This window comes from Gorilla gorilla, chromosome 22 (assembly GCF_029281585.2).
Source record: "Gorilla gorilla gorilla isolate KB3781 chromosome 22, NHGRI_mGorGor1-v2.1_pri, whole genome shotgun sequence".
Lineage (NCBI taxonomy): Eukaryota > Metazoa > Chordata > Mammalia > Primates > Hominidae > Gorilla > Gorilla gorilla.
Window position 1 is genome coordinate 38,240,107 of NC_073246.2, and position 19,923 is coordinate 38,260,029.

General features: G+C 41.1%; 1 protein-coding gene across 2 annotated transcripts in view; it reads left to right on the top strand.

Moving 5' to 3' along the window:
* The window catches only part of MORC3 (MORC family CW-type zinc finger 3), a 56,299-nt gene that overhangs the window by 16,189 nt on the left and 20,187 nt on the right, over positions 1-19,923 (top strand). For both annotated transcript variants that reach the window (XM_055373999.2, XM_055374000.2), the window contains exons 3-9: positions 454-586; positions 1,307-1,520; positions 2,350-2,498; positions 4,969-5,116; positions 8,148-8,276; positions 8,481-8,600; positions 12,883-12,980. In XM_055373999.2, the coding sequence (XP_055229974.1) occupies positions 454-586; positions 1,307-1,520; positions 2,350-2,498; positions 4,969-5,116; positions 8,148-8,276; positions 8,481-8,600; positions 12,883-12,980 (991 nt within the window). The remainder of the gene's footprint in view (positions 1-453; positions 587-1,306; positions 1,521-2,349; positions 2,499-4,968; positions 5,117-8,147; positions 8,277-8,480; positions 8,601-12,882; positions 12,981-19,923) is intronic.

Below are 19,923 nucleotides of genomic sequence, written 5' to 3' on the forward strand. Positions count from 1 at the left end.
TTTAGTAGAGATGGGGTTTCACCATGTTGGCCAGGCTGATCTCAAACTCCTGACCTCAGGAGATCTGCCCGCCTCAGCGTCCCAAAGTGCTGGGATTACAGGCGTGAGCCACCACACGCAGACTTAGTCCATCTTTTAATCATCTCTGCAGTGTAGTGATTTTTCTTCCTTTGTACTTCTTTGGTGTGCTGGGTACCAGTCTTTGCTATCTCTTTAACATGGAGGGTGTTAATTCTATAATAGTCAATTAATATATACCAGGATGCAGTTTATTTTCATGTTTTTAAATCTTATTTTCATGTTTAAAATCTTTAAATTTTAAAGCTGCTAAAAATTGCAGCTTTTAAAGTTGTCTTAAAACATAGTCTTCTATTGCTTCTTATAGGATTGTTCTGAACTAATTGCTCTTTTTAAAGTGTAAAATCAGAATTTCTTCAAACTTGTGTTTCCCAGATAATGCTTATGATCCTGATGTGAACGCTAAACAAATATGGATTGACAAAACAGTGATAAATGACCATATATGCTTGACATTCACCGACAATGGGAATGGTATGACTTCTGATAAATTACATAAAATGCTAAGGTAGGTAAAAATGTGCCGCACTTCTTAAAATTGTTGCTTTTACCTAAAGGGTTTTCCGTGCCATACTTACTATTCTTGGTTTTTGTTTTTTGAAATGAAATGCTGTATGTACAGTGTGAGCTGTTCTCTAAGCATGATTTTCTACTACTGGTAGATAATGAGTGAGTCCTCACCACTCTCATCACCTACCCCACCCTACTTCCAACTCCCTAAAAGTCCACCATTCCTTTAGAGTTGTAGTATATTTATATCAATTACTGATAACTTTAGTGTAAATTAGGTTTAACCATTGTTTGTAATAAAACCTACCACTTTGTTGGGAGTAACTTTTAGAGGAAGAGATTCATGGGGTGAAATCTCACAGTCCTGGAAGCATGGGTTATACTCAGCTATTTAGTCAGGGTGTGCCAGCGATGAGTTTGCATGTTAGTACTTGTGATCCTTTTTCTCCCCTGTGATGTAGATTTGGTTTCCTTATTTCAGAGCTGGGAAAACACGTCAAGATAGATTAAAAGTAATCTGCCCGATACATAAAAAATCAACAACAACAAAAAAGTAATCTGCCCAAGATTATACAGCTAGGAAGGGTGAGGCCAGTATTTGAACCCAGGCTTTTTACTTGGTATTACAATTAATGAATTAAAAAAAAGATTATAGGTATTTATTTATTTATTTTTGATTATAGGTATTTATTTTTAAAAATCTTTATTTTCTTCTTAGCTTTGGCTTCAGTGACAAAGTCACCATGAATGGTCATGTCCCAGTTGGATTATATGGGAACGGCTTCAAGTCGGGTTCTATGCGTCTGGGTAAAGACGCAATCGTTTTTACCAAAAATGGAGAAAGCATGAGTGTGGGCCTTTTGTCTCAGACCTACTTGGAAGTCATAAAAGCGGAGCATGTTGTTGTTCCAATAGTGGCATTCAACAAGCACCATATCCTTTTGGTTGTGAAATAAAAGCTGTGGAGAAACTGAAGAAATAATTTGGAAACATTCTATGTTTTTGCCTTCTTCCAGATTATTCCCTTTGAATAACACCTATTCCATTTCTTACCTCTGTCCTCTGCATTTACCCTACACCTGAGGCTAAGGGTTTGTCCCTTTCTCTTCTCTGTTGGAATCCTGCTATGGAAATACTCAACATTTTATGTTAAACTTCCACAGCTCTTCTGTTTACTTCAGGGTTATTGTAGACTAGTAAGACTTTATGGTTTGGCTTGAAAATTTGACTAGTGACCACAAAAGGCAGGATAACTTTAGGAAAATGCCTTTTGTATGAACACATTGGAATATTAGAAAGTATTAAGTTAGTTAGGAATAATAACCTGCTTATTTTTTATTCTTCTTTTTGTTCGTTTGAAATCAAACTGCCATGTTAAAACTTAGAAAATAGGCTGAGCTCGGTGGCTGATGCCTGAAATTCCACCACTTTGGGAGACCAAGACAGAAGGATTGCTTGAGCCCGGAATTTTGAGACCAGCCCAAGCAACGTAGGGAGACCCTATCTCTACAAAAAAAATTTAAAAATTAGCTGGTCGTGGTGGTGGGTGCCTGTGGTCGGTCCCAGCTAGGCTGCAGTTAGCCCTGATCATGTTACTGCACTCTAGCCTAAGCAATAGTGAGACCCTATCTCACAAAAAAAAAAAACACCTTAGAAAATTATTTATAAATAGTTTTTCTGTTATTTAAGTTTATAGAGTTGGTTTTCATATTGTAATTATGAAAACTATGTTGTCAATCTGAGTCTTTAACTTATGATATACGACAGATGATTAATTTAGCAGAATCAAAAGCCAGCCTTGCTGCAATTCTGGAACATTCTCTGTTTTCCACGGAACAGAAGTTACTGGCAGAACTTGATGCTATTATAGGCAAGAAGGGGACGAGGATCATCATTTGGAATCTTAGAAGGTAAATGTGGACATAGATGTTGACCGTTTGGGAAGTAAAGTGCATGTGCAGGGTGGTGGTGTTATATTCATCTCTCGTTACACACAGTAGAAATACGTGGAAAGGTACTCATTTTTTGGTGTAGTTACTGATTTGTCTTTGCCCAGGATATGTTATAGAGGCCATTTCAGCTTCAATTTGAGATATTTTCATCTTGTTAAAAAAAATTTTCCTTTTTTTTTTTTTCGAGACGAAGTCTCACTCTTGTTCCCCAGGCTGGAGTGCGATGGCGCAATCTCAGCTGACTGCAACCTCCGCCTCCTAGGTTTAAGCGATTCTCCTGCTTCAGTCCCCCGAGTAGCTGGGATTACAGGCGACTGCCACCACGCCCGGCTAATTTTTGTATTTTAGTTGAGACAGGGTTTCACCATGTTGGCCAGGCTGGTCTAGAACTCCTGACCTCAGGTGATCCACCCGCCTTGGCCTCCCAAAGTGCTGGGATTACAGGCGTGAGCCACCACACCCGGCCAAAAAAAAACATTTTTTCTATCCCTGCCATTCAGTCTCCATTAGCACTCTATTCTCTCTCATTTATTCCACCCCCTCTTCTCAAAAAAAAAGAAAAAAAGCAATGAGAAGACAAATGTAGGAGGATAAATCTTTCTTCATTGTGTCCATTACTTAAAACTAAAAGTGATGTAGCACCTGATGAGAAAAGTAATATAGGTGAGATTTTTGTGTTGCTAAAATTTATAATCCTTTATCTTTGTGAGGATAAAATCCTTCGCAAATAAATTTTAAAATTTAAGACTAATGTCTAAATACTGAAAGATCTAAGACATACTGAATCACAGGAATAAAGCACAGGTAGTGATAAGCCTAAAGAACTGAAAAAACTTGTGCTATTCTGATACCTGAATTCGTTTTTCTTGCTTTCACTTCCCTACCCCTCCTTCTCCTGGAGGATTTTTTCAGTTATACTTTCTGAGGTAATTGTAGATTCATGTGTAGTTGTAAGAAGTAATACAGAGATGTTAGGTACACTTCATTCAGTTTCCCCTGGTGGTAACATCTAACAAAACTATAGTACAGCCAGGCGCACTGGCTCACACCTGTAATCCCAGCACTTTGGGAGGCTGAGGCGGGTGGATCATGAGGTCGGGAGATCGAGACCATCCTGGCTAACACGGCGAGACGCTGTCTCTACTGAAAATACAAAAAATTAACTGGGTGCGGTGGCAGGCACCTGTAGTCCCAGCTACTAAGGAGGCCGAGGCAGGAGAATGGCGTGAACCAGGGAGGTGGAGCTTGCAGTGAGCCGAGATAGCACCACTGCACTCCAGCCTGGGCGAAAGAGCGAGACTCTGTCTCAAAAAAAAAAAAAACAAAAAACTATAGTACAGTAGTACTATTGATATTGACAGGATTTTGACGTTGATACAGTCAAGATGCAGGACACTTTAGTCATCACAGGAATCCCTCATGTTGTCCTTTTGTAGCCATACCCGCTTCCCTCATAACCCCACTCCCTCCTTAATCCCTGGCAACCTCTTAATCAGTTCTCTATTTCTATAATTTTGCCATTTTAAGAATATTACATAAACAACATGGAAACCTTTGGATTTGACTTTTTTCACTTAGCATAACTCCTGGCGTTTTCCAGGTTCTTGTATGTATAGTTTGCACCTTTTCCTTTTTCTTTTTTTTTCTTTCTTTTCTTTTCTTTCTTTCTTTCTTTTTTTTTTTTTTTTTTGAGATAGAGTTTTGCTCTTTCCCCCAGGGTGGAGTGAAGTAGCGCCATCTCGGCTCACTGCAAGCTCCGCCCACCGGGTTCAAGCGATTCTGCTGCCTCATCCTCCCATGTAGCTGGGATTATAGGCACCTGCCACCATGCCCGGCTGATTTTTGTGTTTTTAGTAGAGACAGGGTTTTGCCATATTGACCAGGCTGGTCTTGAACTTCTGACCTCAGGTGATCCACATGCCTCAGCCTCCCAAAGTGGTAGGATTACAGGCGTGAGCCACCGCACCCAGCCAGTTTGCACTTTTTTCTTGCTGAGTAGTATTTCATTGTATGTATGGAACCCAGTGTGTTTACCTATTCAGGACATCTAGGTTTGTAGTTTTGGGATATTACAAATAAAGCTGTAAACATTTGTGTACACGGTTTTGTGGGAATATAGTCTTCATTTTTCTGAAATAAATATCTAGAAGTGTAATTGCTGTATCATATAGTACTTGCGTTTCTAAGAAATGCCAGACTGTTTTCCTGAGTGTTTTCCTACCAGTAGTGTATGAGTGTTACAGTTTCTCCACATCATCCAGGATCCGTTTTCTTTCTTTTTCTCTTGCCTTTGCACCCCCAACCCCCCACTGACGTGCACCATGTGTAGGTTTATTTATTTGCTTACCTTTTTAATGACTTACAGTGTTTGCTTGCTTATCTTGCTGTGAAGTTAAATTTTGGTTCTTTCTAAAAATTATTTTTACAGCTACAAAAATGCAACAGAGTTCGATTTTGAAAAGGATAAATATGATATCAGAATTCCCGAGGATTTAGATGAGATAACAGGGAAGAAGGGGTACAAGAAGCAGGAAAGGATGGACCAGATTGCCCCTGAGAGTGACTATTCCCTCAGGGTATGTATTCAGCTCTCTTTGTGGAAGTGAGAAAATCATTGAATGTTGGTAGTATTAGGAGAGGTCATGTTACCTGCTTGTGATAGAAAGGCTGCCAGTGCTCTCTAAATGAAAGTATCTCAGACATGATTTTCCCTGGCCCACTCAGCCTGGGCGACAGAGTGAGACTGTATCACACACACACACAAATTTAGTTAAACTTTTCATTAGCACACTGGTTGATTTATTTGTTTGGAAACCCTTTTTAAATTATGAAGTCGTCAGGCCTAACAATGCTTGTAGTTTTTACTATATGCTGACATTATTATCTTATTAGAATCAATATATTAGTCAGTATATGGTGGCCAGACTAATTCAAAAAACAACAAATTCAAAGTCTTATTAAATTTTAACGTATTTGCCCGTGCACGGTGGTTCACACCTGTAATCCCAGCACTTTGGGAGGCCAAGGTGGGTGGATCACAAGGTCAGGAGTTCAAGACCAGCCTGGCCAAGATGGTCTTGAACTCCATCTCTATTAAAAATACAAAAATTAGTTGGGCACAGTGGCAGGCACCTGTAATCCCAGCTACTCGGGAGGCTGAGGCAGGAGAGTCGCTTGAACCTGGAGGTGGGGCAGTGGGGGGCACGGAGGTTGCAGTGAGCAGAGATTGTACCACTGCACTCCAGCCTAGGTGACAGAGTGAGACGCCATCACACACACACAAAAATTTAACATATTCTAGAATACATACCTTAATTGTCCTCCTAAAGCAATAAATTATAGACTATAGTTAGATAAGGTACATTAATATAATTTTGTGATAAATGCCTCTAGGATTTTCCCTTTAGAAATGAGGTTTTTGTTTTTTGTTTTTCTTTTTGGAGATTAGGTCTTTGGGTGTCACTCTCTCACCCAGGCTGGAGTGCAGCGGTGAGATCTCAGCTCACTGCAGCCTCTGCCTCCTGGCCCCAAGCAGTCCTTCCACCTTAGCCTCCTGAGTAGCTGGGACTGCAGGCGTGTGCCACCACACCCGGCTGTTTTTTTGTATTTTTGGTAGAGACAACGTTTCACCATGTTATCCAGGCTGATCTCAAACTCTTGGTCTCAAGTGATCCACCTGCTTCAGCCTCCCAAAGTGCTGGGATTACAGGTGTGAGCCTCTGCACCTGGTCAAAATGAGTATCTGTTTAAGATTAAAAGAAATGGGCTAGGCACAGTGGCTCACACATGTAATCCCAGCACTTTGTGAGGCAGAGACGGGTGGATCACCTGAGGTCAGGAGTTGGAGACTAGCCTGGCCAACATGGTGAAATCCTGTCTCTACTAAAAATAGAAAAATTAGCTGGGCACGGTTGCAGGAGCCTGTGATCCCAGCAGCTTGGGAGGCTGAGGCAGGAGAATCCCTTGAACCCGAGAGGCGGAGGTTGTGGTGAGCCAAGACCGCACCATTACACTCCAGCCTGGGCAACAAGAGCGAAACTCCGTCTCAAAAAATAAAAATAAAAAAAGATTGGAGAAATTAATACCTTGATATAATAATGTCGATAAATTAATATCAAGGTTTTTTGTTTGTTTGTTTGAGACGGAGTTTTGTTCTTGTTGCCCAGGCTGGAGTGCAGTGGCATGATCTTGGCTCACCACAGCCTCCACCTCCTGGGTTCAAGGGATTCTTCTGCCACAGCCTCCCAACTAGCTGGGATACAGGCATGCGCCACCATGCCCGGCTAATTTTGCGTTTTTAGTAGAGACAAGGTTTCACCATGTTGGCCAGACTGGTCTCGAACTCCCAACCTCAGGTGATCTGCCTGCTTCGGCCTCACAGAGTGTTGGGATTACAGGTGTGAACCACTGTGCCCGGCAAATATCAAGTTTTTTAGTTGTTTTGATAAGACATGTGATACTAACTTTTTGCTTTCTTTTTTTTTTTTTTTTTTTTGAGACAGAGTCTCACTCTGTTGCCCAGGCTGGAGTGCAGTGGTGTGATCTCGGCTCACCACAACCTCCGGCTCCTGGGTTCAAGCGATTCTTCTGGCACAGCCTCCTGAGTAGCCAGGACTACAAGCATGCACCACCCTGCCTGGCTAATTTTTGTATTTTTAGTAGAGACAGGGTTTCACTATGTTAGCCAGGCTTCTCTTGAACTCCTGACCTCGTGATCCGCCCGCCTCGGCCTCCCAAAGTGCTAGGATTACAGGAATGAGCCACCTTGCCTAGCCACTTTTTGCTTTATTTCTTGTGTTGGTATTATTCTTTAATCCCAAGCTGTGGATGTATTTGTCATTTACAAATTTTTCATGTAATTTTTGCTAAGGTCTTAGCAATTACATTATTAGTAATAGTAATAGTAAATAGTAGTATTACTATTTACTAAAATAGTAAATAGCAGATATTTACTGTTCCTTGATGTATCCTAATGTGTTCCTAGTGTTGAAAAAGTCTTATTCAAGTATGAAACAGGTTCAGAGGCAGCCAGAGAAGATGGTATGGTTTTAGTACACTACCAAATACAGTGTTTTTTAAATGACGCATAGCACCACTTCCTTTGAAATCAAGAGTCAGGAAAAGTAGGAGAAGCGTTTAAGTTTTAGTTTTGTGTTGAATCTTTTTTTTTTGAGGTGGGGGAGTCTCCCTCTGTCCCCCACACTGGAGTGCAGTGGTGTGATCTCGGCTCGCTGCAGCCTCTGCCTCCATACTTGACAGAAAAATCAGAAAATGTACGTTTTTGTACATATATACATTTTTAAAAATTAAAATGTGATCATACCATACGTGCTGTTTTGTAATCTTTTTCACTTAGTAATAAATACATCAGTGTCTATATAGATCAGTTGATTGTATTCTGCAAGTCATTTTTACTGGCTGCGGTATATTGAGCTTATTTTTAATGAAAAATAACCAAATCAGAATAACATACAGCTTTATAGCCTATTTTATTGAAGAGTTAATTGATCTTTTATCAAGTTAATAGGAGAGCTTCTGTGTAAATCCATGTCTAAGTAATGGTGAGCAAACCTGTAGATACTAACTTCTTATTATGTTATTTTCCAGGCTTATTGCAGCATATTATATCTAAAGCCAAGAATGCAGATCATCCTACGTGGACAGAAAGTGAAGACACAGCTGGTTTCGAAGAGTCTTGCCTACATCGAACGTGATGTTTATCGACCAAAATTTTTAGTATCCTTTTTCTGATTCCTTATAGAGATATGTTAGTCAGGTGTATTCTCTTTTGCCCCTTTCCCCTTATATGCTGATAGGGATTCTAGTCTGCTCTAGCTTTGCCCTCCTTTGTGTGCTTTTGGACTTACCAAATAATGAAATAGAAAGGATGATTTGAACTGAGTGAGGTGTTGTGTTCAAAATTTACCTTAATATTTTAAGTCTAAAACAGTGAGAATTACCTTTGGATTCAACTGCAGAAATAAAGATCATTATGGGATAATGATGTATCACAGAAATAGACTCATCAAAGCTTATGAAAAAGTTGGATGTCAGTTAAGGGTAAGCTTTATTTTTTATTTGAAAAGAAAATGTCTATTTTCCACAAAAGTTAGGATAATATATGCTCTTGAGTCAAATGTTAAATAATTTTATTGTACCTTTTGCCTGTAGCTTTTTAATGTAAATTTGTAAAAAATAACACTGTGGTATTTGAACTTTTATTAACTCCCCTCCCTTCCCCTCCCTTCCTCTCCCCTGCCCTGCCCTCTCCTTTCCTTTTCCCTTCCTTTTTTTTGAGACGGAGTCTGACTCTTGCCCAGGCTTCAGTGCAGTGGCACAATCTTGGCTAAACTCACGGCCATATTCACCTTCTGGGTTCAAGTGATTCTGCTGCCTCAGCCTCCCAAGTAGCTGGGACTACAGGTGCATGCCACCACGCCTGGTTTTTTTTGTTTTTTGTTTTTTTTTTGAGACAGAGCCTTGCTCTGTCGCCCAGGCTGGAGTGCAGTGGCGATATCTCGGCTCACTGCAGCCTCCGCCTTCTGGGTTCAAGCAATTCTCCTGCCTCAGCCTTCCAAGTAGCTGGGACTACAGGCACGTGCCGCCACGCCCGGCTAATTTTTGTATTTTTAGTAGAGATGAGGTTTCAGTGTGTCAGCCAGCATGGTCTTGATCTCCTGACCTGGTGATCCACCTGCCTCAGCCTCCCAAAGTTCTGGGATTGCAAGCGTGTGCCACCGCACTCGGCCAATTGTTTTGTATTTTTAGTAGAGACGAGGTTTCACCATGTTGTCCAGGCTTGTCCCAAACTCCTGACCTCAGGTGATCCACCTGCCTCGGTCTCCCAAAGTGCTGGGATTACAGGTGTGAGCCACCGTGCCCGGCTTTATTTTTATTTTTTGAGAGACTCTACCTGGCTGGAGTGCAGTGGCACAATTTTGGCTCACTGCAACCTCTGACTCCCAGGCTCAAGTGATCCTCGCACCTTAGCCTCCTGAGTAGCTGTGACTACAGGTGCATGCCAGCACCTTAATTTCTTTTATTTATTTATTTGTTTGTTTATTTTTTGAGATGGAGTCTCACTCTGTCACCCAGGCTGGAGTGCAGTGGTGTGATCTCAGCTCACTGCAACCTCCACCTCCCTGGTTCAAGCGATTCTCGGGCCTTAGCCTCCCAAGTAGCTGGGACTACTGGCGTGTGCCGCTATGCCAGGCCAAATTTTGTATTTTTAGTAGAGACGGCTTTACCATGTCGACCAGGCTGGCCTCAAACTCCTGAACTCAAGTGATCCACCCACGTTGGCTTCTCAGTGTGCTCAGATTACAGGCCTGAGGCAATGCGCTCGGCCTAGTATATTAATTTTGTATTTGATCCTGAACAGCCCTGAGGTGGGGACAGAATATTTCTTTTATCCCTATTTTATGCATAAGGAAGTTGGGGACCAGACACAGTGGCTCATTCCTGTAATCCTAGTGCTTCGTGTGGCTGAGGTAGGAGGATTGCTTGAGGCCAGTGCTTCAAGACCAGCTTGGGCAACATACCAAGTCTCTACCTCAGCTGAGTACGGTGCCTCACACCTGTAATCCCAGCATATTTGAGAGGTCTAGGCCGGGGGATTGCTTGAGCCCAGGAGTTCAAGACCAGCCTGGGCAATGGGGCAAAACCCTGTCTGTACAAAAAAATACAAAAATTAGCTGGGCCTGGTGGTGCATGCCTGTGGTCCCAGCTACCAGGAGGCTGAGGTGGGAGGATTGCTTGAGCCCAAGAAGTTGAGGCTGTAGTGAGCCAAAATTGTGCCTCTGCTTTTCAGTCTAGGCAACAGGGTGAGGTCCTATCTCAAACAAACAAACAAACAAAAAAAAATCGTCTCTACAAAACAAAAACAAATTAGCCAGGTGTGATTGTACGTCCTTGTAGTCTTAGTTATTTGGGCGGCTGAGGTGGGAGAGTGCTTGAGCCCTGGAGTTTGAGGCTGCACTGAGCTGTGATTTTTGCCCCTGTACTCCAGCCTGGGCTGTTTTAACAGAGTGAGACCCTGTCTCTTAAAAAAAAAAAAACAAAGAAATTGGGGCAAATAACAAATAGATGAAGCAAGTTGCTTAAGACATAACAGCGTGGATCTCAGACACAAACACATCATTTGACTGCATTTGGATATGGATCCATTGCATATTTTTAAGATTTTAGTGATAATTCTTTGTCTTACTTTATTCTGAGTTTTTTGTAGAATGATGTGAGATCTACACAGTATACCAATACGGATTCACCTTGAATACCACTTAACAGGGGTTCTGACTCTGCTTCACCTACTTTACATGGCATGAGCCCAAATATAGCATATTTGCAGAAGTAAATGAACTTTATGTCTACCACAGAATGTAAATTTTTTTCTTTTTATCACCTATGAATCTGACTTAACCAAGATATATAGCCCATTTTCCCAACCGAGTTAAATTTGCACTGTACATATTTCCTAGTTAAGCTCGACCTTGTAAAGATAGGCTGTTACAGCTAAATTACAATGTTTGTCTTTACCAGATGATGGACTGGGCCTAGTATTTGCATTCTGTGGATTCGGTAAACATTAAATAAGTATCAGATACCCATTGTGATTTGCTGTGCTGGGTGCTCAGCATAAAAAGTTGGTAAAATACAGAGCATGCCCTCAAAGCTCAGTTTTGTGAGGGGACTGTGGAACATCCTTGGAAGTATCAGAAAAGGCTTCTTAGAGAAAGTGTTGATTGAAATGAGTCTCAGTTGATTTCACTGTGCTGCAAAGTCTGGAAGGGCTTTCCAGGCAGAGACAACATGTGCAAAGGCAGAGAAAGAGGCTTCTGAGAGTATGACATCATAAAGGGAGTAATTTGATGTGGCTGGACCATATTTTAAGTGGAGAACAGAGGAATGAGAGAGACGGGATAAGGCTGGAAGGAAGATGGATAAGAACCACAAATTGAAGGATATTGTTATTACTGTAGTTTAAAAATAGTCTGAAATGGTGAACCTGATGGTTTTTAATAGAGCAGAATTAGGATTAGTTGTATGGTTTGGTCTATAGTTGGGTTTATAAAAATTTTCATTTTATGAGTTACACATTTTACTTTTTTCTTCATAGGCTAAGAAGTATAGCTACAATCATGAACAAAATATACTTGTTAGTCACACGTAGATAATCAGAAGATGACTCATATACTTTGAGTTCAACGTTTTAGCTAGCAGATTTAAAAAATAACTAATTTAACCAACCTAGATTTTTACTTCATTGTTAGCAACTGGATACCTAACTTTGGGTAAATGACTTTAACTTTTATCTCACAAACATATGGAATATTGCCTTTCAGAGCCTACACTGAAAGGCTAGTCACTACAAGATCAGGATGAATTATTTGTGGTTTCTGTTCTCTAAGAAATTGTATCCTAGTAGAGGTAGTCCTCTTTTCTTTTTTTTTGTCTTTTTGAAAGATGGAGTTTCACTCTTGTTGCCCAGGCTGGAGTGCAATGGTACGATCTCGGCTCACTGCAACCTCCGCCTCACAGGTTGAAGCAATTCTCTTGCCTCAGCCTCCTGAGTAGCTGGGATTACAGGTGCATGCCACCACACCTGGCTAATTTTTTGTATTTTTAGTAGAGATGGGATTTCACCATGTTGGCCAGGCTGTTCTTGAACTCCTGACCTCAGGTGATCTGCCCACCTCAGCTTCCCAAAGTGTTGGGATTACAGGCGTGAGCCATCGCCCCTGGCAGGTAGTCCTTTTTCTCTTGTATAACATTGGGGATGTTAATACTTGTCTAAATTGATACTTGTCAACAATCAAAGGGTTTTTGAGGAAGGCTCTAGTGTATTTAGAAATTAACTCCCAGGAATATAAATCACCTACCAGTGTTTTTTTCAGTCTAAATTTGATGAGAATTGGCCGGACACGGTGGCTCATGCCTGTAATGCCAGCACTTTGGGAGGCCGAGGCTGGTGGATTGCTTGAGGTCAGGAGTTGGAGACTAGCCATGGTGAAACCCTGTCTCTGCTAAAAACAAAAATTAGCTGGGTTTGGTGGTGCACGCCTGTACTTCCAGCTACTCGGGAGGCTGAGGCAATGAGAGTCACTTGAGCTTGGGAGGTCTCTTGGTTCTTGCAGTGAGCCAAGATCATGCCACTGTACTCCAGCCTGGGTGACCAAATGAGACTCTGTCTCAAAAAATAAAAACAAATAAAAATAAAAATAAATGTGATGAGAATCATACAAGATAAAATATAGAAAAATATACAAACTATAATTCTTTAAGGGTAATTATTTTGAGCATCATGTCTTATGCTTAAAATGCTGATTTCATTTTATTTTTTCAGGCAAACAACATGGGTGTTGGAGTGGTTGGAATTATAGAGTGTAATTTCCTTAAGCCAACTCATAATAAACAAGATTTCGACTATACTAATGAGTACAGGTATGTTACCTATTTAAATTATTGACTGAGGTTCCTAGGAAATGGATTACCAAGAAAGCAGGAACTACTCTATATTTTCTGTGAATCTCAGAAATACCTTATTAGTAAAGAAAGGTTTGAATATATTACTTGTGATGGCGTAGGTTACAATTCCTAGAATGGAAGATGGTTATATTAGTTTTCTATGTAAGTCCCTTACCTACCCATTTTCTTAACGTTCGATAATGTAATTATAATTTTGTAATTAAAATAAAAATCCACAAGGTGGCAAAACATTTAGCTTAAGAGAAGTTATGCAAGTATTTTGAAAATAAACTTTAAAAAGAAGTCAATAATTTAAATAGGTAAATAGAGTGCCTGGCCAATGCTGGCCTATAGACGTGGTCTCTGGTTGACATAGGGTGTGTGGATAGGTTGGAGCTGGTCTGTAGAGGGAGCCTTATGTTGTTGGAGCTAGCAGAAGACTGCTGGTGGGCAAAGCATGGCCTGATGGGCACAGCCGAAGCTCCTCTGGGAGGTCACTGGGCCCTAGCAAAATAGTAACAGAGTACCAGAACTTGGGCTGGATTTGGAGCCTAGAAACAATAAATTGGTAACTGACTGAATCAAAAAAGTCAGCCAGGTGCGGTGGCTCTTTCCTGTAATCTTAGCACTAAGGGGGCCCAAAGGTGGACAAATTGCTTGAGCTCAGAAGGTTGAGACCAGCGTGGGCAACATGGCAAAATCCTGTCTCTACCAAAAATACAAAAAATTAGCAAGGTGTGGTGGCATGTGTCTGTGGTCCCAGCTACTCAGGAGGCTGAGGTGGGAGGATCATTTGAGCCTGGGAAGGTGGAGTGTGCAGTGAGCCAAGATGGCGCCACTGTACTCCAACCTGATGACAGAGTGAGATCCCGTCTCAGGAAAAAAAAGACCACGTACAGTGGCTTACACCTGTAATCCCAGCACTTTAGTAGGCCAATGCAGGAGGATCGCTTGAGCCGAGGAGTTTGAGACCAGCCTGGGCAACACAGTGGGAGCTTATCTCTACAGAAAATAAAAAAATGAGGTGGGAGGATCACTTGAGCTCAGGAGATTGAGGCTGCAATGAGCCGTGATTGTGTCACTGCATTCCCGTGCTGGTGACAGAAGACACCCTGCCTCAAAAAAAAAAAAAAAAAATTTCGGTTCTTTGGTAGGACTAATAAAGTCTATAAGCATTTGTCAAGACTGATTAAGGAAAAGGAGTAGAAAATGCAAATCATCAATATTAGAAATGAAAAAGAAGAAATTACTACAGAGCCTCCAGACATGAAACATTAAGCAGATAGCACAAATAAATTTTCTCCATTTTAGATGACGTGGACACACTCCTTTGAAATTGAATCACTTTTTAGAAAACTTCCCACATACTAAATTCAGACATTTAAGGAAGAAGTGGCATCAGTCTTTTTATTTAAAAAAACTATTTAAAACAATACATAATAGTTCATTTGTATGGAATACATGTGATATTTTGATTCAAGCATACAACATGTAATGATCAAGTCAGGGTTATTGGGATATTCATCACCTCAAGCAGTTGCCTTGTTTTGTGTTAGGAACATTCCAATTTTACTCTTCTAGTTACTTTGAAATATATATATAAGATGTTATTGTTAACTACGGTTGTCCTCTTTTTTTTGAGACTGAGTCTTACTCTGTCACTAGGCTGGAGTGCAGTGGCCCCCAGGTCTTAGCTTATTGCAACCTCTGCCTCTGGGATTCAAGTGATTCTCCTGCCTCAGCCTCCCGAGTAGCTGGGACTGCAGGCATGCACCACCATGCCCAGCTAATTTTCTGTATTTTTGGTAGAGATGGGGTTTACTATTTTGATCAGGATGGTCTTGATCTCTTGACCTTGTGATCCACCTGCCTTGGCCTCCCAAAATGGTGGGATTATGGGTGTGAGCCACCACGCCCGGCCCAGTTGTCCTATTGTGGTACCAAATACTGTATCTTATTCCTTCTAGTTAACTGTATTTTTGTACTCATTAGCCAGCCCCTCTTTATTTCCCTCTCCCCACTACCTGTCCCATGTCCTGAGGTCAGTATTTTTTAGCTCTCAGATATGAATGAGAACATGAGATATTTGTCTTTCTATACCTGACTTCACTTAACGTAATGTCCTCCAGGTATATCCATTTACATCCATGTCATTACAAATGACAGCATTTTTGTGGTTGGATAATATTCCATTGTGTGTATGTACCATAGTTTTTTTATTCATTTATTCGTTAATGGATGCTGACAAGGATGTGGAGAAAGGGGAACCCTCGTACGCTATTAGTGGGAAAGTAAATTAGTATAGTTGCTATGGAGAATAGGATGGAGTTTCCTCAAGTAAACTAATAATAGAATTACCATATGATTGAACAATCACATGGCTGGATATATATCTAAAAGAAAGAAAATCAGTATATTTGAAGAGATACCTGCACTCTCATGTTTATTGCAGCACTGTTCACAGTAGTCAAAGGTTTTATGAAGCCACATAACCTTGTTAGTAAGCTCAAGAGTACAGGAAAGGAAATTTATGTCAGTCTCTTATCATAGAATTAAAAGTCTTAATTAAAATATTGGTAAATACCATCCAGTACATGCTAAAAGAATAATAACATTAAAACCAAGTGGGTTGTGTTCTAAGACAACATGGGTGGTTTTAATGTAAGAAATGAGTATAGTTCATCATATTGATGTTTAATAAGAGAAAGCTCTTATGGTCATATACATAGAGAAAAAGCACTTGCGATTATTTTTAAAAGGAACACCTACAAAAACTGTGAATCAAAGGGCATAATAACAGAGTATTTACACACACACGGCAAGCTACATTACTAATGGGGAACAATTGATAGCTTTCCTTAGAAGGGTGGGAGAGTTAAGGATACCAGCTATTCACTAAATATTCTTGAGGAAATAACTAATGTAATAAGGCCAAAAAAAAAGGTGGGGGGGTGGGTTGAAAAGGAAGACATAAAGCTCTATTACAGGTTGAGTATCCTTATCTGAAATCTTTGAGACTGGAAGTGTTTTGGTTTGGAGTTTTTTTGTATTTTGGAATGTTTGCATTATACCTACTGGTTGAGCATCGCAAATCTGAAAATCGGAAATCCAAGGTGCTTTCATGAGCATTTCCTTTGGGTATCATGTTGGCACTCAAAAAGTTTCAGATTTGGAGCAATTTGGATTTTTGGATTTGGGATGTTCAGCTTGTACCAGTAGTTGACAATGTTAAGTACCATTGACCCTTGAACAGCGCAGGGATTAGGGGGACTGACTACCCCTCAGTCAAAGATCCACATATAACTCCCCAGAACCTTAAGAGCCTGCTGTTGAATGGAAGCCTTACTGATAACATAAATAGTTGATTAAGCTGGGAATGGTGGCACACATCTGTAGTCCCAGCTACTCAGGATGCTCGAGGCAGAATGATCATGTGAGCCTAGGAGTTTGAAGCTGCAGTGAGCTGTGATAGTGCCACTGTTTTCCAGCCAGGGTGACAGAGCAAGACCTTTTCTCTTAAAAAAAAAACCATCTATTAACATGTATTTCATATGTTAAATATGTACTGTATTCTTAAAATAAGCTAATGAAAAAATGTTATTAGAAAATCATAGGCCGGGCATGGTGGCTCACGCCTGTAATCCCAGCACTTTAGGAGGCCGAGGTGGGCGGATCACGAGGTCAGGAGATCGAGACCATCCTGGCTAACATGGTGAAACCCCGTCTCTACTAAAAATACAAAAATTAGCTGGGCTTGGTGGCGTGTGGCTGTAATCCCAGCTACTCAGGAGGCAGAGGCAGGAGAATTGCTTGAACCAGGGAGTCGGAGGTTGCAGTGAGCTGAGATTGAGCCACTACATTCCAGTTTGGTGACAGAGAGAGACTCTGTCTCAAAAAAAAAAAAAAAATCATGGCCGGGTGCCATGGCTCAGGCCGGTGCGGTGGCTCACACCTATAATCCCAGCCCTTTGGAAAGCACTGAATCCTAGCCACTAGACCACCAGGGAACCACAATCCCAGCACTTTGGGAGGCTGATGTGGGTAGATCACTTGAGATTAGGAGTTCGAGACCAGCCTGGCTAACATGGTGAAACCCCATCTCTACTATTTTATTTATTTTTTTCTGAGATGGAGTCTTGCTCTGTCATCCAGTCTGGAGTGCAGTGGTGCAATCTCAGCTCATTGCAACCTCCGCCTCCTGGGTTCAAGCAATTCTCCCTATCTCAGCCTCCCAAGTAGCTGGGATTACAGGCGCCTGCCACCAAGCCCGGCTAATTTTTGTATTTTTTTTTTTTTTTTTTTTTTTTAGTAAAGACAGAGTTTTGCCACGTTGGCCAGGGTGGTCTCTAACTCCTGACCTCAGGTGATCCGGCCACCTCGGCCTCCCAAAGTGCTGGGATTACAGATGTGAGCCACCACTCCTGGTCCCATCTCTACTAAAAATAAAAAAATTAGCCGGGCATGGTGGTGGGCACTTGTAATCCCAGCTACTTTGGAGACTGAGGCAGGAGAAGCACTTGAACCCAGGAGGTGGAGGTTGCAGTGAGCCTAAGTCACGCCATTGCACCCTAGACTGGGTGACAGAGTGAGACCCTGTCTCAAAAAAAAAAAAAAAAAAAAAAAAAGAAGAAAACCAAAAACAAAATCATAAGGAAGAGAAAATATATTTACTGTTCATTAAGTGGAAGTGGTTCATATGTCTTCATCCTCGTAGTCTTCGTGTTGAGTAGGCTGAGGAAGAAGGGGGATTGGTTTTGCCGTGGCACGAGAAGAGGTGGAAGGAGAGGCAGGCACACTCAGTTTAATTTTTATACACTGTAATTTCTGTCTAACTTATTTCCATTTTTGTTTTCTTTCTTTTTTTTTTTTTTTTTGAGATGGAGTCTCGCTCTGTTGCCCACATCTTGGCTCACTGCAACCTCCGCCTCCCAGGTTCAAGCGATTCTTCTGCCTCAGCCTCCTGAGTAGTTGGGACTACAGGCACACGCCATCACGCCCGGCTAATTTTTGTATGTTTAGTAGAGATGGGGTTTCCCCATATTGGCCACGCTGGTCTTGAACTCCTGACCTTGTGATCCTCCCGCCTCTGTCTTCCAAAGTGCTGGGATTACAGGCGTGAGCCACTGTGCCCAGTGCATTTTTATTTTCATAAAAATATCTCTGTACAGTACCAATCCTTCTTACACTGTCTGCTTCAGTTTCAGTGCCTGTATCATAGAAGTGTCCATGTTGTAAAAGAAATCAAAAGCAGTCTTGAATAATTGGAACCCAACTGCCGGATTGTCTAATGTCAGTTTGTTGTCTGGGCACTGCTTCTTCTGTCTTCTTCCTCACTGTCTAACACTGGTTCAGAAACACTCATCTCCATCAAGTAGGCTTCAGTTGATTTCCTCAGGTGTGGTGTCTGTCTGCTCTTGAATTCCTGCAACATCCATATCTTGAAACTTTTTGCCCTCTACCTTTTTTTTCCTGTATATCCACAATCTCTCTGATGATTTCCTCAACTGGCTATCTTGTAAATACTGTGAAGTCATGCACAACATGTGGACATAGCAGGAATTTATTGTTTTGAGCTTGATTTCTTTCACAGCTTTTTCTGTACTAATAATGGCATCTTCAGTGGTATCGTTATTCTAGACTTTCATGATGTTTTCTCTGTCGGAATTGTCTTCCACAGCGTTAACCATCTTTTCTGTAGACTTGCTGTGTGTAATGAGCCTTAAAGGTCTTATGACCCTCCTTGTTATCTAGAGGCTGAATTAGAGACATTGTGTTTCGGGACAAGTAGACCACTTGGATGCCTTTGGTGTTGAAGTCATGGGGTTATGGGTGGCCAGGGTACCTTGTCCAATATCAAAAGAACTGTAAAAGGCAGTCCTTTACTGGCAAGTTAATTCCTGACTTCAGGAACAAAGCATCAATAGACCCAGTCAGAAAAAGAATTTCTCATCCAGGCCTTCTATTTGTGCAACCAAAAGACTGGCAGCTGGTGTTTGTCTTTTCTCTTCAAGGCTTAAGGGTTAGCATCTTTATAGATAATGGCAGTCCTGATCATAAACCTGACTACATTTGCACAAAGCAGTAGGGTTAGCCTGTCCGTTCTTGGACTTAAATCCTGGTTTATGCTCCTCTTTTTTGCTAATAAGTGTTCTTCGTGGCATTTTTTCCCAGAATAGAGTACTTTTGTTTGCATTAAAAACCTGTTCAAACAGGCTGGGCATGGTGGCTCATCCCTGTAATCCCAGCACTTTGGGAGGCTGAGACAAGAATAGCTTGAGGCCAGGAGTTCGAGAGCAGCCTGGGCAAAACAGCAATACCCTGTCTCTACAAAAAATGAAAAAAAAAAAAAAATTAGCCAGGTGTGGTGGCGAGTGCCTGTGGCCCCAGCTACTCAGGCGCCTCAACCTACATATCAAGCAATTTATACTTTTTCTTATATTATGACTTTGCTTCTTGGGAAAACAACTGGCATCACTGGTGGCAGTTCGTGTGGGTCCTGTGGTGTTTTTCAAGGTTTACAGTATTGCACTAAACGATTTTTACTGCAATATAAAATTTCTTGGAGATGCTTACATGGAGATAAGCATGTCATAAGGCACTTGAAGCAAATAAAAAACTTGAGCCCATCAAAATAGCAACAGGAGGTGGCTATGAAATTACTATAATAGTATTGTATGTATATAATTAATCTTATGCAGTTATAATTTAAGACTGCATCTTTGTTTACATTTCTCTTGACTGCAGATGAAACCACCTACAGTCTGTATATGCTTAAGTCTTGATAAATTTTAACTTTTTAAATAGCTTTGTGTATATTTTATGGTAGTAAATTATAAAATAGACTAGTATTTGCATGTTTTATGCGTTCATGACATATCTAACTTATTCTTAATTTTTTGGATATTTCTGGGCAATGCAG